The following is a 27,787-nucleotide window of genomic DNA, read 5'->3' as shown; positions in this document are numbered from 1 at the left end:
CCCAAGTGAAGCTCACATGAATGTAGTTTATCGTATTCTTAGTTACTTAAAGTCAGCTCCAGTTAAAGGAATTATGTTTTCAAAGAATGGAGACTTGGAGGTTGCTGGGTACACTGATGCAGATTGGGCAGGATCTATCACTGATAGAAGATCGACCTCTAGATACTTTACTTTTGTGGAAGGTAACCTTGTTACTTGGAGAAGTAAGAGAAACAAAAAGTTGTTGTTAGCTAGGTCTAGTGCAGAGGCAGAATATAGAGGAATGGCCCAAGGAATATGTGAAATGTGGTGGCTTCCTAACCTATTGAAAGACTTGTGGTTCAAGCCTAAACAAGCTATGAACCTATTCTGTGACAACAAGGCATCCATAGACATAGCACATAATCAAGTTCAACGTGACAGAACCAAACATGTTAAAGTGGACAAACACTTTATTGGCAAGGAAAAGGTAGAGTCAAAGATCATTGATGTGTTACATGTGAAGACTGAAGACTAGCTTGCAAATATATATTCTAACTAAAGCTGTTTCAAGTAAAGTATTTCACAACTCACTTGACAAGTTGGGCATTCGAGACATCTATGCCCCAACTCGAGGGGGAGTGTTGACATGAGCTGTATCATATCAATTAATCTTTATTATGATTTATTTTGTGTATCGATTAGCATTAGTGATATATATAGTTGACTTAGATCAGAATTAATTACTTTTCTTTATATGTACATGGTTGTAGTACTATATAACCCTTCTTAAGAGATGAATATACTTACAACATTATTCCTACACAGTTCAAGAGTTTAGATATTAAACGTCCAACTGTGAGCCAGCATCTTCCACATTTACACAGGATACCATAGCCATTATCGACCAGACATCGCAGCCAGTTGCCACAAACTCCACTATCTCCTTACCACATAGCCTATCAATCATTACATAATAGCACACCTCTCCGTGCATTTTGGCTGCTTAGGCTCAGGCGTGTTTGCAAGATCGTTTCTAATCTTTCGGATTACATCCTCAGACCTTTGTTGAGCCTCTTGGGTAGTCTCTTCTGCTCTTAGTCTTGCAGCACGTTCATCTGCTAACTTTTGTTCAAGCATCATGGTTTTCTCTTTCATCTTTAAATCAATCTGCATATTTGTGATTCAGGTAAAAGTATACATGAAAGTAAAAGTTCAATATTTACAAGCATGTAAGAACAACTTAATATTAGAGGCAAACACCTTGTGCGCTGAGATCTATATTACCCACTCTATCTTTCCAAATCCAAAGAAAGGAAAAATGAATTGTTTTTATACGGAAGAGCACCTGAATCATAAGACCAACAGCCAATGCGAAAAAATATATACAAATTCATTCTTTACAAATACAAAGATCTCGATCAGTTTAAAGGGGTTGGTCAATAGATACAAGACTACGGCACAGGATGCAGCAAACTGCAAATTGTAGTTTTAACTAAGCCAACTGTTAAACATGCTGATGCCATTAATTATTGAATGCAAACAAAATGCAGATGAAAATATACCATCTCAGTAATTTGTTTAAGCTGCTGATCATGTGCAAGCTGTATCTGCTCATTCAAACGAGATATTTCTTGTTTTGAATACCCCTTCGAAGCAACCTCTTCTTGTTGATCACGAAATTTCTGTCCAGATGCAACAATGTTTGATCATTATATTCAATACCAATTCTCAAAAACTTACCATAAATAAAAGAGAAAACAACAAATACCTTCACTTCAGCAAATATCTCATCCGTGTATGGCCTCCCACCATTCTGAGCTATAACCAAGTTTACAAGCGAGAGAAGCCGCTGCACTTGTTCAACCCTCTTGCTTTCATCCTTAGACTTGTTATCAAAAAGCACACAGCGATTTCCACAGAGACCAAGGATTTCCTAAATTGTTGCAAGAACTGATTATAAGTCTAGTGCATGCATGATAGGCTAATATCAAACAGAGTACTGGATCAAGCAATAAAAATAGAAGCAAATTCTTACATAAAATATTTCAAAATGATCTTCCATTAATTCTATATTACTAATAGATTTCTGTCAACTTCTAATGATAGTACTGCTCATTTGAACCAAGTCTACCTTATATCACCACACTCCACACATCATTAATAAAGACCAACTTTATTTCTGGGAACAACAAATGACAATGACAGTATGACACCAATAATTTCTGTAAAGAGGTAATATATACACATTTGATGTAAGCAATGAATAGGGAAGAGTTCCCAAGAACTGTCTCATTAGAGAGGACAAGCATTTTCACTAAGTTTGATATCATTTGGAAACAAATCTGGGGACCAAAGAAAAGAAAAAAATGGAGAACCAACAGGAATGCTTCAACAGAACTTCAATACTTCTAAACTCATGTCTCAACTTGATTGTTTTCTTTATCAAACTTATAAGTCCAAATGAAATACATGATGCTGTTAACAGGTACAGTTAAAAAGAATATCATATCCCGCTCATTCAGAAATGGAAACGAAAGTAGCGATGTTATCATGACATTTTAAGCTCGGGAAAGGAAAATAAAATTGAAGAAACAAATTTACCTTCAAATGCTCCGGGCAATCACGGCCCAAATAATCTTCCAAAGTCTCATCTTCTTCAAGCTCATCTCCTCCCGTAAAGACAACAATCATATAGTCAAAGATTTTACTTCCAAATAGAGTTTCCAAGCTACGGATTGCAGACTCTTCTTCTTTTGTAAAGCGAGTTCTAGTTGAGAGAACCACAAGAACACCATGGATTCCATCCTCGGCCAATGTAATGCATTTGGCAATTTCTTTGCTAATAAAGTCTGATTTGGCAGAATTATCAAAAAGACCTGCAGCATACCACACAAATCAAAACCATTGAAAAGCAGGTTCTTAAATGCAACTACTTTATATACTCGTAGAGCTAGTCCTAGACACATTTTTCAGATACATAATTACAAAACAAATACATGTTGGCAAGAATTTACCAGGAGTGTCTATAACATTAATTTGTTGTCCATCTCTCAAGATAGCAGTCTTCAATTCAGTAGTGGTCGTGACACCACTAGAGCTACGCTTGGCCTTGAAGGCGTTTTTGCCAAGAATGCTGTTGCCTGTTGCACTTTTTCCATTACCAGTGCGTCCAACTAAGACCACAGTGCGAGCAGCATTAGAAAAGGGAAGTTCCTGGTTAACATCAATCAAACGTCCACCCATTATACAAAATCAGAATACCTGCAACCATATATGTTTTATATTCTGTCAATGCTTCATAAACGAAGAAAGTATTGCAAGTATAAAAAGGATACCTAGCAAGCATATAGTCAATATATATTATCTTTTTGAAAAGATCCACAATCATTCTGTTCGAAGAGAGAGAGAGAGAGAGAGAGAGAGAGAGAGAGAGAGAGAATCGTCTGATGAACACCCGCATGCCGACAATTGAAACAAAGCAGAAAAACTGTGGAGTGAAAGAGACGGTACGATTGGAATAAAAGCATACAAGATCGTCTCGAAAGGAAACTCAACTCAGGTAGTGGAAGAGCGAAGCCAAGAACAAAGAGACTCTCTCAGAGGCGCCAAGAACAAAGGGACTCTCTCGGAGGCCACACAGAGAGAATTAGAGAAGTTCTTTGTTATGTCTCTTTGTGTGTGTGTGTCTGAGTTGTGAATTTATACGATCCTCCTCGAGGTTTCTGCTCGTATACTCTCGTACATTGATGCTGACTTAATTTACACAGAAAGAAAGGAAAACAAATTAATTCCTTGCTCTTTCCACAAGCATGGGAAATTGATTCCTAGATTGCTTCATGACCTTCTTTGTTGTATTAGCCTCCATTTTGACACATTACATATGATTCTCCTCATTGGACTGCCATTTTATGCAATGCTTTTTTCCTCTCCTACATTACGATACTTATTTGAATTTGCGTTTCAGAGTAGAAGATTGTATAGACTGAGACTGGTAATTTATAAAATTTTAGTGTATGGTGTGGTTACTTGCTACGCATTCCTTGCTGAGTAACAAGGATGATATTAAGTAGGCTTTCCTTGCTAATAATGAGGACAGTGTTAAGTGCGCTTTTAGTGTTGTTGCGGGGATTCTGGACCCAAAGACCAATTATAATAATGAAGATTTGGTGCCAAGCTCAAGTCATTCATGTTCACGGATTATGCTGCTCTTGATAGGTCTTCGGGGAGGGGATGGGGGAGAGAGTTAGCTCTTAAATCAACCTCTGCTTGATTTGGATGGAGGACTACTACTTTAACAGGATGGAGTATCATTTTTATCTTGCTCCATTACAAGAGTCGAGCTCAAGTCTCATTTTTACGAGTGAGAGGTTTCAAAATCGACTCTCATCATGTTTGTTATATGAAAAATAAAAAAATAGATGAAACTTATTATTTGTCGCCGCATGTAAGCAATCATTTCACTAGGTACTTAAGTAAGAAGAGAACGGACAACATTGTTTCTCGGAGTGCTAAATTCTGCTTTGATGGTAATGGGAAATGACTATGCTTTTGGACCACCTAACCCGTTTTTCAAGTTAGTGGGAATGAAGGCATTTTAGTATCTCAAAAACAGAACAGAGAGAAACGATAGCTGAGAAAAGAAAGTAGTCCAAACTGTGTAATTGACAACCACAACTGGTTCAAATAGAATGAAAGTGATTGACTGCTAGAAAATTTGAAGTAATAATTGAAGCAACTTCTCTACCACATTTTTTATGGGTAGCTAGGTAAATCTTACCCTAGTGTTTCAGCTTTCTTGGTGAAAATACAAAAACATAATGTGTTTTCTGAAAAAAAGAAAAATGAAAAAAGAAAAAAAAAGAAAAAAAAAGGGATTGATAGGCACTGTACAACAAAAGTGGGCTTTGGATACCATTTCTTACTCAGAGCAAGTCCAGCGGTGGAGTTAATCGGGCAAGCCACATCATTTTGATGATGTGTTGACTGGGTATAATGAAAAAGGAGCTTCCACCGGGCCTTGCTTGACTGGGCAAGCTTTGGCTGTGCATGACCCAGGTCAAAAAAATGGGCAAGCCCATGACTAAACTCTTGCCCAAAGTCATTCGGCTGCCAGCTCGATATACTGTGGAACGTGGGTGACGTCAGTCGGTGACGCGCAGAGCCAAACGCTGTAATGACCCAGAGTGGAGGACACAGACCAATCGAAACGCGCCATGTGGCCGACCAAAGACTGAATTGGTATTTTGTCGCGTAGCGACAGTGAGTGGGCGCAGGGGACAGGTGGCATCGGGCCGTTGGCTTGTTCAGAAAATTTGAAACCAACGGTCCTTTAATCTGGGCCGTTGGTTTCAATTAATGTTCACAATCCGACGGTGGATGAATTAATAGGTATATATATGAATTGTAATGGTAATGTTCAGAATCCAACGGTGGTGGAGTTTTTAATATGTATATACATTAATTGTAACGGTAGAAACGGTAAGAAAAAAATTTATAAAAAATTCTAAAAATTTCTCTATAAATACCTAGCATTTTCTTAACATCTCACACCCAAAAAATTAGAGTTCATAGTTACACATTCCTCCTCTTCATATAGCTCTCACCATTCAATTTTTCATTATCCAATATAGCCGAACAAAGGGGAAACACACGTCCAGTGCCCGGGCAAGAGGGAGATCAAAGTGAAGATACCCAAGATAAAAGGAGATGGACGGATGAGGAAGATGTTCAATTGTGCAAGTCTTGGAAAGTTGTAAGCCAAGATCCGGCTGTGGGCACAAATCAGAAAAAAAAAAAAAAACGACTTATGGTTGTGCGTGAAGCGACACTTTGACGCAAATTGGCCCAAGAGCCGATCAACCCAATCTTTGCAGGGAAGGTGGAAAATTTTGAAGGTTGAACTCTTTGAGTGGCATTGTGCATTAAGGCAAGCGAAAAATTGGTACAAGAGCGGTTCGAATGCGGTTGATGAGGTATGTATTTGTTGATAAATCATTTAATTTGTTGATAAATTATAGTAAAATATTACATGATAAATAATTTAGTAATTATAATATCATTTTAATTGTAGTAATTGTTTTTTGTTACAATTAAGATAATTAGTTGATAAATAATGATGTAATTACAACGATGTTTATATTTGTACTTATTGATTTTTGTTGTAAAACGGTAAAAATACATTCTTATTAAAATTATGACCTTTATATTTTTTGATAAATCATTTAATTTGTTGTTACATTATAGTAAAATATGTCTTGATAAATAATGTAGTAATTATAATATCGTTTTAATTGTAGTAATTGTTTTTCTTTATAATTAAAATAATTAGTTGATAAATAATGATGTAATTACAACGATGTTTATATTTGTACTAATTGCATTTTTTATTAATTTTTTTAATTACGTAGCAAGATGAAGCACATAAATTGTGGCATAACGGGATGAAGAAAAAAGGGAAGACCAAAAGACACCTGTTTCAGAGTTTTGATAGTTACGCTGTTGTGGAGGGCTTTGCACAATTTAAAGACACCCCTAGCCATACATCCGGAGGAACATCAAATGTAGGAAGTCAACATACGCACACACAACCAATTACTGAAAATTCCCCCATCAACTTGGACATGGATGTAGATGAGGTAATTGCAGCCCAACCTGCAGATCCTAATGTGAGGCCTCAAGGAAGGAAGGCTGCAAAAGAAGCAATACGGAAAGGAAAGAAGGCAGCGAAAGATCAAAGTCCTTTGTCAAGCACTCCTGAGTATAGTGAACAACCAAATAGAGGCAACCGCGGGCAAGAAAAAAATCGATGACGAATTTGCTCGAAGTCTCTATGAGGAAGAGAAAAGAGCATGTATCCTCTTGCAAATCGAAATGCGAAAAGAGCAACTCCTATTTCAAGAAAGGCAAGATCGAATTAAAGAGAGGGAAGAGCGAAATAAAGAGAGGGAAGAGCGTATTATGGAGATTGATACAAGTCAAATGACTCCAAATAGAAAGCGTTATTGGTCAAGAAAGCAAAAGAAGATAGCAGAGTAAGAAGAACTTGGCGAGCAGACGCCACCATCTATGGGTGGATACTATCAGCAACCAAATTACGGTGGTGCATACCCATAACCTCCTTACCCTGGTGCATACCCACAACCTCCTTACCCTGGTGCATACCCACAACCACCTTGCCCTGATGGATTCCCACTATCTCCCTTCACCGGTGGATTCCCACAACCTCCATTTACCGGTGGATTCCCACCATCTCCCTTCACCGGTGGATTCCCACAACCCTCTTACCCCGGTGGATACTATCCGCAACCACCTTACCCCGGGGGATATCCTACACAACCACAATTTTCACCTTTCTCTACCGGTGATTCCACCCACCCTAACCCTAATGATGAACCTTCAAACACAAATTGGATTCCTAGAGAGGATGAGGATCATGATTTGAATAATTAGGTAATTATGCATGTTGTGTAATTGTATTGTACTTATTCCTAGTTTTTCATTTATGTAAGCGACTATTTAATGAAATAAAAGTTGTATTTGAAAATTCCTCTTATTAAAGCACATTCCTCTTACCAAAATCATAGCACATAATAAACATAATACAAACCAAATTAAAATCACACTGACATAAAAAACATAGACATTAGTCAAATTAAAAGCACACCAACTTCTCAAAACATAATACAAGCCAAATTCAAAGCACACAAACATAACAAAACATAGATATTTAGCCTATTATAGTTAAATATATTTTATTTAAAATAAATTTTTTTTTAAAATCCGATTACTACAATTAAAAAAAAAGTTAACAGTAAAAATGAACAGTGAAACCCGCTGGTGAACAGTAGAATTACCTGAACAGTATTGTGAACAGTGAAAAGTGTTGACCGGGCAAGAAAAACAACGGGTGTAAACCCATGTCCAGTGGCAGTGAATAGTAACTTGACTGGTCGAATTCTTGACTTCTCGACTTTGCCTTTTCTTGACTACTGGTGAACTTGCTCTCATGTTCAGTCTAATAGTGACAGTGCCCAAAACATGTCTCACCAATCTTTGTAATGGTGTCTCTATAATTGATTTTTATTTTTATTTAACCTATGAAATAAAAAAACAAAAATGTTCCAGACTCACCAATGCGTTTAGAAGTCAAAAAATATTATTTTACAGGGAAAATAGTTCGTACGGTACCCCGCCTTTGGCTCCTTATAACTTTTGGTACCTGACAAAAAAAAAATATCAATACGGTACCTGAAGTTCTTGGCCCGACCGAAGATCGGTACTTATCGCCGTTAGTTCCGTTACGGAAGTTGTCAAGTGACAATTTTTGAAGGGTATTTTTGTCATTTCATGCCTCTTTTTTATTTTTATTTTATATATATATATATATATATATATCTCTCTCTCTCTCTCTCTCTCTCTCTCTCTCTCTCTCTCTCTCTCTCTCTCTCTCTCTCTCTCTCTCTCTCTCTCTCTCCTCCTCCTCCTCCTCCTCCTCCTCTCGCCTTCTTCTTATGCACATTTGGTCAAACACATGCCAAAAATCGCAACAGCAAGGTGTGTGATCCCAACCCTGGTTTCAGACCCAAATCTGGAGCTTGAGGGGAAGCAGATCCGTTACAGATCGCCTTCGTCCGCCGAACCCCTCGAGTCTCAGACCAATTCTCCGCCCTCCGATCTCAGGGAGCTCCGACTCCCTCTCCGACAAACTCTACAAGTACCGCAGCCTCCTCCTTTCAGTTAAATACAATTTTTTTTTCTTTTCTCAAAGGGATAACAGCTATCAGCTGCCTCCTTGCTTCACCGACCTTACAACCTGATCTCCATCACATCGTTCTTCTTCCAGGTGCCCAAAACCTCCTGAAACAGCGCCTATTTTTGTAAAAGAATGAAATTTTGATTTGGGAAGAGATCTGCATTTTTGGTTTTGATTTTCATGTTGGGTTTACATGCATCTTGATTTGAAATTTGTTCAGATTTGGTTTTTCTGCATCTTGGTTGAATCTAGAGAACTCATGTCAACCAAATTGGTACACCCAAATACGTAAAAGCGATGGATAACAGAGGATGCATATGGGGCAATTGTGAATTGAAGATTAGACTGAGAAGTTGCATATTTTGGCACTAATGGTTCTGCCAATTAATTTAGATTTTCTGGGTTTGCCGTGAGCATGATCTTGGCTCCATTAGCGATCTCAGACTCCCTCCATTAGAGACCTTTGGAGATGAGCTTTTGGCCGCGAGGGAGGACATTGGTGAAAGGTTGAAGAAGGACCTTCAGATTCTACCCATACCCAACACCCCTCTTGTTTTTCAGTCTCTCTCATCTTCTTCTGGCCACGTTGATCGGTGGAGGATCCATAACCAAGAGCTCAGAAGAAGAGGAGCTCTGAGAAGAAGAGAAGATTCTAAAAGAAGTTAAAAGACAGGTGTTTAGCTATAGGGAAGCCACGTCAAGCATGGTTAGGAATGGCTGACCACTAGTATTGTCCAGTCGGGACATGACAGGAATTAATGAGGATTAAGACATAAAATAACAAAAATACCCTTCAAAAATTGTCACTTGACAACTTCCATAACGGAACTAACGGCGATAAGTACCGATCTTCGGTCGGGCCAAGAACTTCAGGTACCGTATTGATATTTTTTTTTTGTCAGGTACCAAAAGTTATAAGGAGCCAAAGGCGGGGTACCGTACGGACCATTTTCCCTATTTTACACAAAATCAATAATTATTTTTCTTCTTATAATTCTTATCTTTCTTTTTCTATGGTGCAGAACAACATCACTCTCTCTCTCTCTCTCTCTCTCTCTCTCTCTCTCTCTCTATCAGTTTCTCTCAGTGTCTCTCTGTGTGTGAAGCATGAAGGGAGCAGTAATCTTCCGATGATCACCTGTGCTGTACATAAACGGATTTAGTCTTTTATTTCGGGTGGTTTCTGTGTGATCTACGTTTCATCTCCATCAAAATGGCGAGAATAGCATACTCATACGCAGTCAAATCTCATATTCGCACCAAAGGTACAACAAATAGTTCTTTTGAAATTTTAGGGTATAGGGTTTTTCTTTTCTTGTGCATGATTGTTTCTTTATTTTGGTTTTAGGCTCTTGCATGCATCTTTTCTTGAAAGCAGAACTTCAATTTTGGGGTTAATTTTAGGGTTGCTTTTCATACTGGTCAAAACAAAAGAAAAATAATGGACCTTAATGGACCTTTTCATGATCTTTAGGATAATGAAAGGTGAAATAAGTTTGATTGATAAAAATTGCTGCTGAATTTATGATTAGTTCATAGTATTGCTGTAGGATTTCTAGTCTTTCTATTCGGTGACGGATATCTGAAACCTAAACCTAGTTTCAGTTCTACATAAAATGACATGAAGTTCTGTGAGAAACGAGCAAAATCGTGTATGAATAGTTCAATTTCTATTGCTATTGTCATTTTTGCTCAGTTCCATAGCATAATGTAGTGCTTGCTTTCTAGATTTTCGATCCTTAAGTTGCTGATCTCTACAGGGAATAAGCCACAGTCATTTCAGACTCTAGCGCAAAATATGGCAAAAACAAAGTGATTATGTAACTGGTTTAGGCTACTACATATTTGAGCTTCCGAGCTTTACAATCACCGAAGTTTTGATTTATTTAGGGAAGAAGCCACTGCAAAATTTGAGTGTGTTGCATAATATTATCAAAGGTTAATGTTATAGTACAGTTAATACCTCTAGTTATGATCTCATTTTGATAGCAATTGCAAAATGATTACTTACGCTCTTTTGCCAACTGGTTTAGGGCAATATGATTTGGGGAATATAACTTATTAATGGGATTTAGCGAACATCACTTCTTAAAATGTTCAGTTTCTTCCTTTCATCACTTATTAGTTCTGCTACATGCACATTTGTTACTCTCTTTATAGCCAGGCTTATATTTAACAATATTTTACATATCAAATTTCAAGAAGAGGGAACTACACAAGTATGGTGCAGCACTGAGTAGTCCCAAGGCACAACTAGCACAACAGGTTAGCTTGCGAGTTTGTAGCTCATCCTATATAAAACAGTTTCTTTAACTAAGCATTAAAGAAAATTTTTAATTTCTACACTGGTAGTGGTTTATAAATATATGCTTTACTGAAGCTTTTTCATTTTCATGTGTTTCAATAGTTTCATATTATATCTGCGGATTAATTGTTTTCCAGTCTTCACTGGCTTATACAAGTTGTTTTTAACCGTTGACCCTTCACTATGTAGAATCGCAAGCTTTGTACACCACACTTCTAACTCAGAAGGCGAAGAAGTATCATGATGGTTTTTTGCAACTAGCAATAACTGGGTCTCATTTCAAGCAGGTTGATTTATCTTGCTATCCTTATATCATTCTCCACAAGTCCCATCTTTTTATTTGTTAATCTCATTAAGTGACCATCCAATCTTATGTCTTCCATTTATCAAATCTCTATTTCCTTTTTCTCTTTTATTACTCCTCAGCTGTGCAAGTGGAAATCCTTTGTCAAGTCATGCGTGTAATTGCAAATCAATCTACCCTAAGACAAATTGATTCTCAGGCTTACCTTTTCTCTCTCTATTCAGATAATACTGTTGGATTCAAGCAGTAATCAGTTAAATAGGAGGTATTAAAAAAGATGATGCATGTTCTTTACCTTGTTATAGTTACAATATTCTTTTGGTTTATCTTTACTTGACTGTACTCCTATTTCTACGCAAATGTAGGGCATGCCCTTCAGAATTGTTATACCTTTTGTCAAATTCCAAAAGGCTTTATATGGGATGTTGGCATGAGGTTTGGAATTATGTTGGAGACAGAGGACTCCGGCAAGTGCAGGTAAGGTCATTACTTGTGCTTGACACATCATTCTCCATGACACCTGGACTATCGTTGTGTTTGAACATGCATTTGTTTCTTTTGTCTGTTAGAGTACAAGCCCCCACAAAGAATTAAGATACTTAACTGTTGAAAATGGGAGGTTTAAACCTTGTTGATGGGTTACCTTCATTATTTGCTTTCTATGACTTCTGCACGACCATGCTCCAGTCATTTGTGGTAGCCTGAAATTCCAATGATTTTTATTCTTCCTAATATTATTACATGCAGTAAATTGTCTTGCTGAGAAAATAAAGTATTGACATTGCCCTTAATGGTCCATATAAACATACACCTATAAATAATTAGCTGATTTTTAGTAATTAATAATATATATTATGATTTCACATGACATTCTGGATAAAAGTATTAGATAATTCACATGCTAGCATCCAAGTGATCTTTTCTTTTCTTCACATGTGTTCAGGCATGGGTTACCCTTGGCAGAGCTCAGTTAAATTTTAGGGAACCTGATAGTGCCATTCAAAGCTTTGACAAAGCATTAGCCATCAAGGTACTGATTCTAGAAGATTTTACTTATAGTTTGCAAAGCTTTTTCTACTCTTCTGTGATGGTATTGAAGTGGGTGATTATTGTTTTAAGTGTTGCTTGCCAATATGTTTTTTTTTTTTTTTTTTTTTTCGTTTTGGAAATCATAGTCGTCCTGTTGAATTGCTTAAATGGAAATTTATAAGTTTATGGTATAAATCTCAGCAGAATGATACAAATTTTTACCTGTACGTACAGCCTGATTCTGAGGACGCTCAAGATGACATACTGTGAAAAGGCGAAAGCATCTCCATTCATCAGGTTCAAGTCCTACAAGAAACCGTTATGCAATTGGTGATAGCACTTTAGATCATTAAAAGTTTTCCATGATAATTTTTTAAATGAAATATATTGAGTCACCAATAGAATTGATGTGTAGGGTTGTAAACTACATCACAAAAATAATTTATAAGTCACCTATGCACTTAATAGTGTGTGTTATCATATACTATGGGACCCGCATGAGGTAGGCACCAAAATTGTAATAGTTCCTTTCTTGGGTATTTGTCACGCCTTCAAAGGAAACCAACATGATAATAGTGAGCAAACCATGGCTATTGGCCACACACACCAATCATTGGTGTCCTTTCTCCCAATAGACACCATTACGGATGGTGTGCTAAGCCCAGTTTTGTAGTGGCACGTTTCAATCCGTACTAGGCAGAAACTAAAAGTTCAAACATAACATAAGGATTTCAGATTAAGCAGTGATAACCTCAAATATGAAATTAAAAACACTGTGAGTTTCTTACTCTTGAGAACTCAAAATAAGAACAATTGAATTATGATAAAGGACATTACTAGCAAAATAACAATTATCCACAGAATAAAATTTGTGGGTAATAATACTTTCTCACACGGATTTCAGTATGTGATGGCTTTTACCTACAGTATATGCACAGATTGAATTACCGTGTGGTTTGGAAGGGGGGTATTACTCATCTCACACGGATTATTTTGTCCGTGTGAATATTAGACTTGGGCCCCACTATCTTTCCATAAATGGAATGTAGTTCGTGTGAACAACTGGATTTCTGTGAACAACTCTATTATGCATGGATTTCTGTGTCAAATATGTAAACTCTATTTCACACTGATTTCTGTGTCAAAACCTATAACCTTATTGGCACAGATTTTCGTGTGAAATCTATATAATCTAACTCGCACTGATTTCATTGTGTAAAAATGACAGCATTTAAAAAAAAATATTTACTAATTAATCTACAACCTAAACATAATAACATTTTTATTTTTCTACAATAAATATACTTCAAATATTTACAATAAAATGAATAAATCCACAACTAAATCGAAAATATTAAAACTTTACATTCATAGCAACATGTTTCTTACAATTCTAGCAAAATACATTTCATATCAAGGTAAATTCTTGGATTGCAAAAAACAAGGCAGTTTTCTAGAATACATTGTTGTTTAAGGTGGAATATCACTAAGATTTTTCCCCTTTAATAACATAATCCTTGTCCAAGAATAATTTTCATCAAAATACGTACTTTGAGAACTAACTCAAAGTAGGCAAAAACATAACCATCAAACTAGATACTGGTAGGTGAAACTAATTAACCCTTTCAGTTCAGCTGCGAATCTGGCACAGTTTGAGGCATTTCAGGTTGATACACATCCTTGATAGGTGGGGAATCATAGGTCTATTGCATCGTGGTTGGACTGCTACAAGTTATGTCATTGGGTCGCTATCTACTTGTGGTGCCGTTTCAATTCCTGAAAAACTAGCTTCTTTCATTCATCTACCAATTTGAAGTGTTGCTAGTTCCTTCACCTTCCTTGCATTCTCTTCCATAGTTGCCTCTTGTTGCTTCTTAAACTCCTTCATTTGGGGGGCGAAATGTTTGTTCATCTCAGCAGCTTCAATCCTAATCCTTTCCTCCCTTTGGGCGGTTTCTTGTCTCTCTTTTTCAGCCTTACTCCTCAATCTTGCAGTCTCCAAGCATTGTTCCTCAATTGTTCTTTCATTGCTTCCATAGTGGCTGAAATACTTCTTTTCTCAATATGAATGTATGGAACATCATGCCAGCATTTTCCCGCTCCAAGTCCTCTCGCTCAATTACGCTTCTCTGGCCCAAGAACCTTTGCATAGATGTTTTCTCTAACTTGTGGAGTAATATCAACATTTAACTTCTTTCTCTCCTCTTCAGCCTTCTCCAAATCTTGCTGCATTCAAGCATAAAGTTAATTATAAGTACATAATCTAGATTGTTGCAACTTTAAATTGGTATATAAACTACATAGATCAAAGCCTATCTGATTGGCAAAGAATGTAATTATAAGTATACTGCAATTTCTGAAATGCTGCAGTTTCTGAAATGCTAATAATACTGCATTTTCCCCTTTCAGGCCCAATATTACTTGCAAACAAAGTCTAAAACATACTTAAATTGCAATCAAACAATTTGAAAGGAAAATTCATAAAACTATGCAATCATATGTCTAAACTATTAGTTATAATATGGATATCAGATTGAATTAAAACAATGCAATCACTCTACTAGTGTAAACGTGAACACCATTTGTACTTAATAAGGATTATATAACTTGATTCAAAACTAGGCATACAACCACAATAGGAATATCTCAATTTCAATACTCACCACTGCTTTGGTAGATGCAGCATCAACATACTCATTTTGTTTTCTATTCTTACGGTGTGTCAACTTGAAGATTTCCAACCTATCAGGTTCTTCCTCAACCCCATTCTCAACTTGCTACTCTTCATGATATACACATTATTCAAATCAATATCCATTTATGGGAAGTAGCATAACAAGTAAATGAACATTACAGAGCAGACAACAAGAATAAAAACAATACCCATTCATAAACAACTGCTAGAAAAGTCCTTGTGCCTGTACTGTGATGCATTACCTGCTGCGATCGATTACTTACATTTATGGCAGCCTTGGTCTGTTAAGGAACATACACACACACATATATATATATATATAATTATTTTTTCTAGTTCATATGGATTCTATTCACATCTTTATTATTTAATATAATGTACACATATTATCCATTACCTTAGTATCCTCATCATCTAAGTGAGTAACAAATCTTATCCATTGATCTCTGTCAATGGCATTATTAGGGCTGCTAAAACGTTCTTCAATCCCTTGATTGGGTAACCAATATAATTTCTTCAACTCTGACTTGTGATGCTTCCAGCGATCTACAAGTTTTTCAAAAGCGTATTTCTTGATTTCAGATTTTTTAACGATAGCTGCTTCATCAGACCAATCAATTGTCCCTTATTCCAATAAACATATGTTATAACATATTAGATATGTGCTTTGTGAATGTATACTATAACAAAACATGTAATTCTTGTAATTCTTTTGTTGCAATGTAGGATATTAGTAAATGCAAGACCAAATATGAGAAGCATGACTCTATCCTTGATATTGTCTGCTATACTTGATCAAAAGTGATTACTCTTTGTAGCCTATTGACATAAAATCTGGGACATCATCAAGCATGTCAATAACCTTTATTTAACACATGCATAGACCCTCTTTCAAAGTGTTGCTTCTGAAGTAAACATAATGAGAAAAGCAGAACATTGAAAATGCTGATGACAAACAACATAGTAATCCTCAAAATTTCACACAAGCAAAAATGATACCAGACAAGTTGTCCCAAGGAGACAACTAAGATTGAATATTAAAGTAGACAAATGAAAAAGAAATCTTTCTTATTTCCTGCTGTCAAAATTTGCTTCGTTGAATTTCCAATAAATACAACATCCATCTCTAAGACATATTTTGTTATTATTGTTTAAGAATGAGAGAAATTGAGAGATTGATGAGAGAATTGTATGTTTCATTATTGAGAATAGAAGCCCTATATATAGGGATTACAAAGTACATGTTCTAATGATACAAGGAAAACTATTCCGAATAGGACTAGGAATTCTAAAACCTTCTCTCCTATTACAATCATGGAACTACTCCTAGTTTGATTAGGCACACAAAGATGATTTCATTCAACACTCCCCCTTGTGCCGCTCAAACTTGGTGGTAACGCTTTATTCATTGCCTCATTAAAAACCTTGCTCAAGTAAAAAACTCTGTGGGACAAAAACAAGCTCGAGGAGGAGAAAAAGAGTACAACACGTCCTTCACTCTTCGAGATCGAACATGTAGACATCATAACTCCCCTTGATGTCGATACCTCCCCTTAATTGCTACAATCATGGGAGTTCAGATAACTTTCTCAATCCAATGCTCTTCACATGTTTCTCGAACGTGGATTTAGGTAACGACTTAGTGAATAAGTCCGCTACATTATCCTCTGATCGGATTTGATTCACTTCAATCTTTAGAAGTGATTGTTGTTGCTGATTATAGAAGAACTTAGGCGATATATATTTGGTGTTGTCGCCTTAGATGAAATCTAGCTTCATTTGCTCAATACAAGCTGCATTATCCTCATAAATGCATGTAGATTCATCCATGGTAGACTTCAAACCACAGCTTCCTCGAATATGTCTAATTATAGACCTTAGCCATATACATTCACGCACAGCTTCATGTAAATCAATAATCCCTGCGTGATTTGAGGAAGTAGCAACAAGTGTCTGTTTTGTAGACCTCCAAGATATCGCAGTGCTTCCCATGGTAAAGACATAACCTGTTTGGGAGTAATCTTTGGGAGTAATCTTTGTTTTGATGGATGGGAGTAGGGGAACGCCGGCCACCATGGCCGGGGGCAAAGTCTTGGACGGCGGCGTTTTGCCTTTTGATTCCTCTTCTCTCTGTAGGGATAAAATAGGCCCATATCAATCATACCTCTTAGGTATCGAAACATTGTCTTTACACCAATCCAATGGTGGTGTGTTGGCGCAGAGTTATGTCGAGCTAACAAGTTCACAGCGAATGAGATGTCTGGTCTTGTGCATTGAGCTAAGTACAATAATGCGCCTATTACACTTAGATAGGGCACTTTGGCCTCAAATAATTCTTCGTCCTTATCCTTTGGATGAAACAGATCTTTTCCGGGCTCAAGACTACGGCCAATCATGGAAGTATTCACAGGCTTTGCTTTATCTTCATTAAAGCGCCTTAAAATTTTCTGAGTATATGCAGACTGATGGATCAAAATCTCATCACTACGGTGCTCGAGTTCTGAACTGAGACAAAGCCGTGTTTTCCCAAGATCTTTCATCTCAAATTCGGATTTCAAATATTTAGCAGTTTCCTTTAACTCATCTAGAGTTCCAATTAGGTTAATGTCATCGACATAAACTACTACGGTTGCAAATCCGAAACTTGTTCTTTTAATGAGCACGCATGGGCATATTTCATTATTAATATATCCATTACCAATCAAGTAGTCACTTAGACGGTTATACCAGATCCGTCCGGATTGTTTTAATCCATATAATGAGCATTTTAATCTTATTGAAAATTCGCTCCGTGGTTTAGAGCCACTTGACTTGGGTAATTGAAGTCCATCTGGAACCTTCATATATATCTCTAAACCTAGATCTTCATAGAGATATGCTGTAACCACATCCATAAGCTGCATGTCAAGTTTTTCGGAAACTACTAAACTGACAAGGTAGCGGAATGTTGTAACGTCCATTATGGGAGAATACGTCTCCTCGTAGTCGATTCCAGGGCGTTGTGAGAAACCTTGCGCCACGAGGCTGGCTTTATATCTAACCACCTCATTTTTCTCATTACGCTTTCTAACAAAAACCCATTTATGGCCAACAGGTTTTACGTATGGGGTGTCTGCGTTATAAGCCCAAATACCTGTCACTTTGCTAGTGAATCCAATTCAACGTAGATTGCATCTTTCCATTTAGGCCAATCCGCTTTTCATTGACATTCTTCGACAGAGCGAGGTTCGATATCATCATATTCTATAATTCCTTCTGCAATATGATATGCAAATTCATCATCAATAGCCATAGAATTTCTATCCATCATCTTATGTACACTAGTGTAATTCATGGAGATCTCCCTATTCTCTGAAATTGGTTCTGACATTGGAGCGTCCCTCAATGATATCTCTTGGACATAACCATAATCCAGAATATTCTCATGAGATGGATTATTCACATCGATTATTTTTGGATTATTTTGTGCCAAACTCGCTTTTTTTCTTGGGCGAGAATCCATCGACCCTATGGGCCTTCCACGCTTCCTGGCTGGAGCCGTGGGCCTAGCCACAACGTCACCAAAGGAGAAGACGTTGGCGCCATTCTCAGGTACTCTTGAGATGGCGTCATGTCCTCTAATTTTAGGGACATCAATCCTTGCAGGCACGTTTGCAGCAGGTATGTGTGATCTTGTCACTTTAGCGATATCAGAAAACGCATTAGGCATCGATTCTGCTACATTATGAAGATCAAGAATTCTCCGCACTTCAATTTAGGACTGTGCGGTTCGGGGATCAAGATGAGACAGAGTGGGGACAGACCACGACAATTCCTGTCATTCTTGTTGAACATTTATGTTCTTATCTTCCCCTAACGATGGGAAGACTGTCTCATCAAAGTGACAATCCGCAAATCTAGCGGTAAAGAGATCGCCTGTCAAGGGTTCTAAGTAGCGGACAATGGTTGGAGAATCATATCCAACATAAATGCCTAATCGTCTTTGAGGACCTATTTTGGTGCGCTGTGGCGACGCAATTGACACATAAACTGCACACCCAATATGCGTAAGTGTGAGACATCATGCTCATACCCAGTCACCATCTGGGTCACAGAAAAGGGTTGAGTGGCAGTACGCCTCAGACGAATAAGCGCTGCTGTATGCAATATTGCATAGCCCCAAGCAAAAATAGGGAGATTGGTGCGCATTACCAATGCTCTAGCGACCATTTGTAGTCATTTAATGGCGGCTTCTGCGAGACCATTTTGAGTGTGAACATGAGGAATAGGATGTTCAACTTCAATCCCAATGGACATGCAATATTCATCAAAAAATTTTGATGTAAACTCCTCAGCATTGTCTAGTCTTATAGACTTAATAGGATAATCAGGGTGGTGAGCTCTTAACTTAATAATTTGGGCTAGGAGTTTAGCAAATGCAGCGTTCCTTGTGGACAAAAGCATGACATGTGGCCAGCGTGTCGATGCATCAACCAACACCATAAAATATCTAAATGGTCAGCAAGGTGGTTCCTCACCTTGGATTCTTTGTAAGAATGGTATATTTTCTTTAGTGTCCTTTGCATAGGATGGTCTTAATCCTAATTTTGCTAAAGAGCATGCTTTGCAGAACAAATGATGGGCTTTAGAAACAACCAATGAAGATTTTGGTTGAGCCATGAAGTCACAATTGACTTTAGAAGTAGGATTTGGAAACATGGGAGCATAGATGGCGTCAAAGCCACCCATAGGCCGCCGGGGGATGGCGGCACCGGCCTGTGAAGGTCGGTTTTGGGGGTGAACGGCGCCGTGAGGCGCAGGGGCTCCTTCGGGGTCCAAAATCCGATTTTTACTTCTTTTTGTTCTGAAAAATGGATGTCTGTGCGAAGTCTTTAAGATACGGATCATCATATCATGACCTGGATGTCCCAAACGGTCATGCCAAAGCCTATATGTGTCAGAATCCCATAAATCATCTCTCATAACATGATTGGATTCAATTATTGGAATAGTGGTTGCATACAACCTACTAGATCGATACATAAGTTTCTCTAAGACTCATTTATGTCTGTAGTCATTAGAGGTGATGCAAAGGAACTCTTGTTCACTCTCACAATGTGTTTCTACATGAAAACCATTGGCTCTTATATCTTTGAAGCTCAAAATATGTCCAAGACATTGAAGAAAATAAATCGAGACTTTATTAATAATAGCCAATGATTACATCAAAGTTTCGTGACCATAATCTAATCCAAAGTATCAAACTTTAGACAAATTGTAGTCACTCAATCCGTTGGGTAACTCCAATTAAATATGACCAGGTAAGTAGGGAGAGATGTCGGTGGAGAGAAGCTCACTTAAGTACCACTAATCTCAAGCTACTTTCCTAGACATCATACTTAATTAGATGAGCCTGGTGAGAAAGAGTTAATCCAATAAGTCATTTTATTTATTAAGGCGTAATTGTCATTACATAATTCTTGGAAATATAAAAGACTATACTAATAAAATCTGCGGTATTTTGTCTATCGCCAGATTTAAAGTCTTCCATAGCTCGATATCTTGATCACCATTGATCAGGTACTCCTTAAAATACCATGAAGAGGATGCTCTCTTGATTGAGATGTATTGACGCGATACATATGGCCCCTAGGATCAATGGCATCGGAATAGTGCTACAATGGCCAAAAGTGGCGCCATGGTGTTCTAACTTATACCCTCAACGTCATGACTCCTATAGTCACGTTAGGGTTTTCTCAAGCAATTTGTTCTTTTGTGATTTTCCACAATCATGCATCAATGATTTGATGCAGAGAGCTTCCGAACAATATTTCATAACTCTTTCAAAGTTTAGAGAAGCGGATATTATTCCATCGTGCTTCTAAGTTCGGAAAATCGTGAACGTTACTAAAACGTTTACGAGACACAACCCAAAGGTTCTTAGCTGTATCCTCATTCATGTACTCAAACTGGAGGGCCATCTTCATGTGGCGCTTCATCAGAGTAAATTCCCTGGAATTATCTATCTCAGTTTGAGAGCCTTGAGTGGTTCCTTTAGAACAAGACTCCTGGATTGTAGGCAACAAATAAATGGCAATTAGGTGGAGTTCAACATTATGAGCCCGCTTGAAAATATCCTATGCCTGTGGAATCCAATGGAGTAAAATCGAGCTCGTTCAAGTCTAACATCCTGGAATGGAAAGCAAGAACGTATTTAGTTTCAGAGTCAGTGCTTCCACGAAAACTAATATAAGATTTCTGAGCCTTAATGCTACCAAGAAATCGATTTCCAAGAATATTTGGATTAGACTGAAACAATGATGTTTATATGGTCATAAATCGATGCTTATGGACGCACTTAGTCCGAAGCTTATGAACACTCTTAATCCGTGATATTTCGATGCTCATGAACGCTCTTAGTTCATGGTTTACGAACACTCTTAGTTCGTATAGCATGAATCCCCACGATTCCGCTTTTCAAAGAATCGAACCCACGTTATAAGAAAGATGGGATGTAGAAGAAGGGAGGTTACAATTCCCCAAGAAAAAAAAAAAAAAAGGAAATTAAATTTCAAAAGCCGTAACTTTAGTTTAAAACTTACTTGTTGAAATTAGGAGCAGATTTGCTTCTGAATAGATTTCACTTCGATTAGTGTACAGGTCTCAAAACAACTCCAATAAGACTAAAATTTGGAGATCAGATAGAAGAGACAGAGACGAACAACTTTGATGAAGGAAGGATTTTGATCTGAGGTTCCGATCAAGATGTTTCGGGGCATGCAAGCAGGCTGATCTGCACAGGAATGAGAGTGCGGCGATGCTGCAGGGGTAGTAGGCTGCACACGGGTGCGTAAGTGCTGCAGGGGTAGTGTACAGTGCAGGGTCGCACAGGTGGGCAGCAGCGGCTAGGCTAGCTCGGGCTAGGTGCAACAGTTGAAAAGGTGTGCTGAAGAGAATTTCAGTTTTTGGATTTTTTGGTTTTGTGGTTAGAACTCGTGCTGATAACGTGTTTAAGAATGAGAGAAATTTAGAGAGATTGATGAGAGAATTGTATGTTTCATTTGAGAATAGGAGCCCTATATATAGGGATTACAAAGTACATGTTCTAATGATACAAGGAAAACTATTCCGAATAGGACTAGGAATTCTAAAACCTTATCTCTTATTACAATCATGGAACTAATCCTAGTTTGATTAGGCACACAAAGCTGATTTCCTTCAACAATTATGACTTTCATATATAATGGCGCAAGTATCTAAAAATGATTAGGAAAAGGATAACTCAAAGAAACATAACCAGATAAGGATCACTTCATTATTTTAATTTTCATGGGTTGCTCACCCTCTTTTGAGAATGATTTTTTCTCAATTTAAAAAAATGCAAAAAGAATGGCAATAGTTGAGCTTGAACTGCTTGGAAACAGAGCAATTAATCACATAACCAGAATCAATGTGTGAGCTTGAACTTCTACAATGACAAAAAGATGAACCCAGAAAATTTAAGTTATTTCAAGCTCCTGAATTGTGGGGTGTTCTGAAGTATAGTTAGAAATTATGAAAGAAACAATGCGTCTCTCATACCAGAAACCATATAACAAGTTTAGCAGATCCCAGAAGTACCCAAAATTGCCAAAAAGAAAAAGATTTTACCTTTTTTCTGATTTAAAGCTATATCATATGATATGTAAAATTTCAAACATTGGTCTTACAAACTGATAGCAATTTCATTACTATATTCTTGACATCAATAGGGTATAAATATGCTTTCATACCTCAATACATGTCCATGCCCTTTGATGGTTGTCGTCCTTGTCAAAGTGCCACCAATCCTTGACATTAATAGGATGCAATCCAGGGTCAGCCGCCAGACTACTAATGAAAGAGAATACTGTGCACGTTTTTCCCTTGGAGACATAGGTATCCCTTGTTTTCCCCACTGAACTCTTTCTCACACTCATGGGCTTCATTATTTCTGTTTTCAGTACGAACTATTGGTTCATGCACAAACAAAAGGCCAACATCTTGGGTTTCACTATCATCAAATTGGACGTTGTCATGCATCGATGGTAGGGCATCATCATCCAACTGGAAATCCATGTTGTAATTGGACATATCTATAATTATTTAGCACAATCTCAGATAACATTAACATATTAATATCAGCAATATGAACCATAAGTACTATAATCACCCTTTAAACTTTTTTCTATAGTTAAGATTATATGACCATATGAAAATATAAGCTTATCAAATTGAGTAAATTATGAATGCACACCGACATTTCTCTTACACTTGCAGACTAAGCTTAGTCTAAATCTGCAGTATGGCAATGTACATTAGAAGACAAAAGGAGTACATGGAAAAAGTATACCAAACACCTTGCAGGTCAAAGCAATATTGCATATTGAGAAAAAAAAAAAAAAAAAAAAACATCGAGTGGACATGGTTGGTGGTAAAAATATTTTGAACAAGAAAGAATAAGCTTGTGAACAAATTAAACTAATTATATGGGATATGAACAGGGAAACTTGGTTAGACTGTAAGATATAGAATTGGGAATGCTGCTGATTCGTTGAACCATCTGTATGTTCATTGTAATTTTTCATAGCCATGAAAAGAACTTTATTTTTCTCTCCTCTTATTTTCAGTACTAAAGATCATGCCAAATTTTCAACTCTTACATTGAGGTCTGTGGAGTAAGGTTCATAGCAATGTCATTACCCTTCCTCAATATCTCCTCTTCTTGGACACATGCTAGCTATGAGGCTAATGAGATCCCCAATTAGCCTTTTAACCCTGTAAGCTAGTTGCATTCTTCTTGTGTTTTAATTAAAATTCTTTTTAAGTTGTGTGATATATTTTTAAGCTTCTCAAATGCTGAGGGATTTCAAGGTTTTCTAAACAATCACGCAGCAGCCTAAACATATGTATCAAACATATAGAAATCCAAGGTCAATAAACATATCAATCACACCTCAACAAGGGTATTTCAATCAGTCCTGCAACATATATAAAGACTTCAACAAGGCTCTTCCAATCAATCCAGCAACATATATAAAGACCCCAACAAGGCTATTTCACATCAATACTGCAACTTATATAAAGGCCTCAACAACACATGAATCAAGCATCAACAAAGCTACTGATATTATGAATAAGAAAAACATTTATACATTTCCTCTGAAGACAATCACATTATTCACTACCCGGAACCAACTTGGGTTTTTGACACTGTGGCATGAACTGCAGTAATGCATACAAGTGGATTGTCAATATAATCTTCAAACCTCATCGGAAAAAAAATAAAAAAAATTGCAAATGTGGAACTGCTTTTTCTGAAAGTGATTGTGTATGGACAAGAATCAAGTCTATTATTCATTAGTTAGAAATTGAAATAAGCCAAAGAAACACCAAGTGATAGAAATCAGAAAGGTACCTCTACATTGAAATGGAGACAGAGAAGGAAGAGATTTGGGGGTTTCCTCGATTGCAGTAGCTTAAGTCTTGAAACCTGGAAATTCAAGAGAAGATTCAAACACCATTGAAATGGACCATGAGCAGTGATTTCACCAAGACAAGTAGTGGATGAAACAGAAGAATGATCGAAGATACTGGTACCGGACGGCTTTGGGGATGAACTCCATGTTTGCTCTCTCACCTTGGTCTGTAGCGGTCGAAAAGAAAGTATACCCTAAACAAATCGAGTGCTAAGAGCGGAATTCTGTCTTTAGTCTCCTTTTTCACAAGGAATTATGTCTCTAGTCTCCCTTTTTACAAGGAATTCTGTAGTTAATTGTTCTTTTCACACAGATATGTGTGTAAAAATTGTCACACAGATATTCGTGTATTACTCATTTCATAAAGAAATTTGTAGCAAATACTTATTGTAACAGAAATCCGTCCCTCAATAATTCACATAACAAAAAAATTAATAATTTCGAAATAAACTAATTTGTAATACATACAAAAATAAGTGTGAATTGATTTTCACACAGATATCCGTGTAAAAATATATTAGCTTTTACACAGACATCTGTCACTGCTGTTTATTCACACGAATTTCCATCGATATTGTTATTGTATAAATTATTATGGACCCAATTATGCTCTTTTCACACGGATATCAGTGTCAACATTTCACACAGATATTTGTGTGTTACTCATTTCACATAGTAATTTGTATCAAATACTTATTGTAACGGAAATCAATCCCTCCATAATTCACATAACATAAAAAATTAACGATTTTTAAATAAACTAATTTATAATACGTACAAAAATCAGTGTGAATTGATATTCACAAAGATAACCGTGTGAAAATGTTTTAGTTTTTACACAAACTTTTGTTACTATTGTTTATTCACACTTATTTCCGTTGATATTGTTATTGTATAAATTATTGTGGGCCCAATTATGCTTATTTCACTTGGTTATCTGTTAGTATTTGTATTTCGCACGGATATCTATGGCTTTTAAATACAGTAAATCCATGTGTGTTGTTATTTTGCTAGTAGTGTGATATGTTGTTCTTTACAAACTCAAGTAGCACTAGCTCGGCTACAATCACTAGACAAAACTAATGAGAAGTTTGTCTTCAATCTTGAACTCCTTCTTCACTTGAACGATCACCAACTATTGCTCTTCTTTCTTCACAACTCTCTACTGATCTCAAGAGAATCGATGCATATGAACAAATGATCAAGAACACTTCAACATGGAACAAGTGTTTTTGACTCTTGTGAAAACTTGATCTTAAGCAAGCAAGACTCTCCAATACTTTTTGCGTCTATATTCGTAAATTATGACCGTGTATTTTCTAAATATATGAGGGACCAATGCAAATCCTCAATCCACCATGATTCTACCCTACTTAGACTCCAAATATGAAATAACTTTCAATAAAAGATATCCAATAAAAATAAACAAATCCTAAAGATATCCAATTAAGAATAGACATATCCTAAAATGCTTAGGACTTCAATACTACGATTTTAATAGATGGAGATATCTTTGAAACATAATAACTCAAAACCCAAAAGATACTTCCCAAAATCAACCTTCATAAAACATAGGGCTGACTCATACAGACTGGAACTGACTCGGGGATTGCAACATGTATTGCAATCCCATGCTTATGCATGAGATGCACTACCTGAGATTCTCCGTGATCAGTATGGGCTTTGTCACAGCATTGTATGGAAATGCCAACACAACATGTACAACTATAGTACCTACACTTGGGAAATTATTAAGCTATATATTTATACTACATTCAAAGAAAATATTAATAGATATTATAGTGAGATGAAAGAACCGCATATAGTTGTCTAGTAGTAGACTAGGGAACTTTACAAGGAAGAATGTGAGAAAAGTAGAAGTGGTTACCGGAAGGCTTCGGCTTGTAGTAAGAGAGAACTGAATACACGGTCTGTATGACGGTCAAAATTATTATAAACACGACTGCATTAATGATGGATTGTACAAGTAATCACGCTTGATTGACGTTATCCATCTACGTAGCCAACGGTGATCATAATACCCGGTCACTCAGGTAGAAAGTAAAAAGATAGAGGAACAGGAGGAAACAGTATTATTATCATCAAGAATGGTGTTGAAGAAATAGACAATGTCCTCCTTTCTCAAACTTAATGGTGTTAATAATGCCTTTTTGCATGAGAAACTCCACATTTTTGCTAGATTTAATAAGTTCATGCATGCCCCTGGCATAGGAGGTAATTTGATACTTATGGTGCCTTGGTCCACACTCTCTCATGGCTAAGAGATTTATGAAGGCAGATTTTTCCGCGTCCAAAGTTATTGGTGCAATCTCCATCACTCCATCGAGCAAGGTCATGCTGAGTATGTTGCTCAAACCACTTTTACATCTGAATTTGACTCCGACTTGGAAAATGGACAATCATTCTCATTCTTGTCTTATTCAAATTCAACTGAAAGGGTTCTAAGAGCGTCGAGTAAATGTGATGCAGGAGCATATGGGCCAACATCAAATGCATTATTCTGTTATTTTATTATTTAGATATCTTTAGGGTATCATTTTACATTTAATTTAGGATTTACATTTAATTAGCTTTCCATTTTAGCTTAAGTCTACTTATTCTCCAAGTATTGTAAACCCTATAAATATGGGTAATGTAATCCTTGTTATATAGCTTATAGTTTATGAATAAAATCAGTTTATTTGTGGCATGGATTTGCCCTATTTTATGAGTTTGCTACTCCTTATTTTTGGTGTCTGTTGAGTGATTATTGGAGGCCTTTGTTCGATACCTCTTCCCCATCAATTGGTATAAGAGCTTTGGCAAGAGCTTGGTGGATTCCATATCTCAAGTTAGGCGAAGAAGGGGAGGTTTTCGAATGGAGAATTGTGACATCAACAACGACATGGCTGAAATCAAAAGGATGCTTAAGCAACTTGCGGTACGTATTGATCACATCGAAGCTCGACGACAGCGTCGTAAGAGTTCCGACTGGGAGAGAGACGTTACCACCTATCATCAACGTGTTGATCGCATCGAAACTTTCTACTAAGATGGTGACTGTTCCGACGGGGAGATATGCGTTGGCCCAATTCATAATTGTGCTCCGCTGTGTGAGTCAAATGAAGAGGGACATAGTACTTTCAACTATTCCGGTTGTAAGTCCACTATCTTTAATTCTCCATTTGTTGAGGAAGTATTTTTAGAAAAAGAAAAAAATAATTTCATGAGTTTTGATATGCCACCAAAGTATGATTGTTATGAA

General features: G+C 37.0%; 2 protein-coding genes across 3 annotated transcripts; one reads left to right on the top strand and one right to left on the bottom strand.

The window, feature by feature from the left end:
• Nucleotides 1-681: 681 nt before the first annotated feature.
• LOC112179870 (immune-associated nucleotide-binding protein 9) lies at nucleotides 682-3,657 on the bottom strand. 2 transcript variants are annotated; one of them, XM_040511937.1, is made up of 6 exons: nucleotides 3,516-3,657; nucleotides 2,976-3,222; nucleotides 2,563-2,837; nucleotides 1,730-1,894; nucleotides 1,524-1,643; nucleotides 682-1,128 (listed from the first exon to the last, which is right to left on the bottom strand). In XM_040511937.1, exons 2-6 carry the CDS (start codon nucleotides 3,202-3,204, stop codon nucleotides 928-930), a joined length of 990 nt encoding a protein of 329 aa, XP_040367871.1. In that variant the 5' UTR covers nucleotides 3,205-3,222; nucleotides 3,516-3,657; the 3' UTR covers nucleotides 682-927. The 2 variants fall into 2 exon arrangements, with proteins under 2 accessions (XP_040367871.1, XP_024174127.1); XM_024318359.2 differs by having other exon boundaries at nucleotides 3,491-3,645.
• Nucleotides 3,658-9,796: 6,139 nt separating this feature from the next.
• Nucleotides 9,797-26,854, top strand: LOC121050444. Its single transcript, XM_040510396.1, has 7 exons — nucleotides 9,797-9,978; nucleotides 11,208-11,305; nucleotides 11,547-11,587; nucleotides 11,688-11,799; nucleotides 12,266-12,352; nucleotides 12,586-12,648; nucleotides 26,755-26,854. Exons 1-6 carry the CDS (start codon nucleotides 9,927-9,929, stop codon nucleotides 12,619-12,621), a joined length of 426 nt encoding a protein of 141 aa, XP_040366330.1. The 5' UTR covers nucleotides 9,797-9,926; the 3' UTR covers nucleotides 12,622-12,648; nucleotides 26,755-26,854.
• Nucleotides 26,855-27,787: the final 933 nt, after the last annotated feature.

This window comes from Rosa chinensis, chromosome 7, assembly GCF_002994745.2.
Source record: "Rosa chinensis cultivar Old Blush chromosome 7, RchiOBHm-V2, whole genome shotgun sequence".
NCBI classification, from domain to species: Eukaryota; Viridiplantae; Streptophyta; class Magnoliopsida; order Rosales; family Rosaceae; genus Rosa; species Rosa chinensis.
The sequence above is the reverse complement of the archived record's forward strand: the minus strand, read 5'-3'. Positions and strand labels throughout refer to the sequence as shown.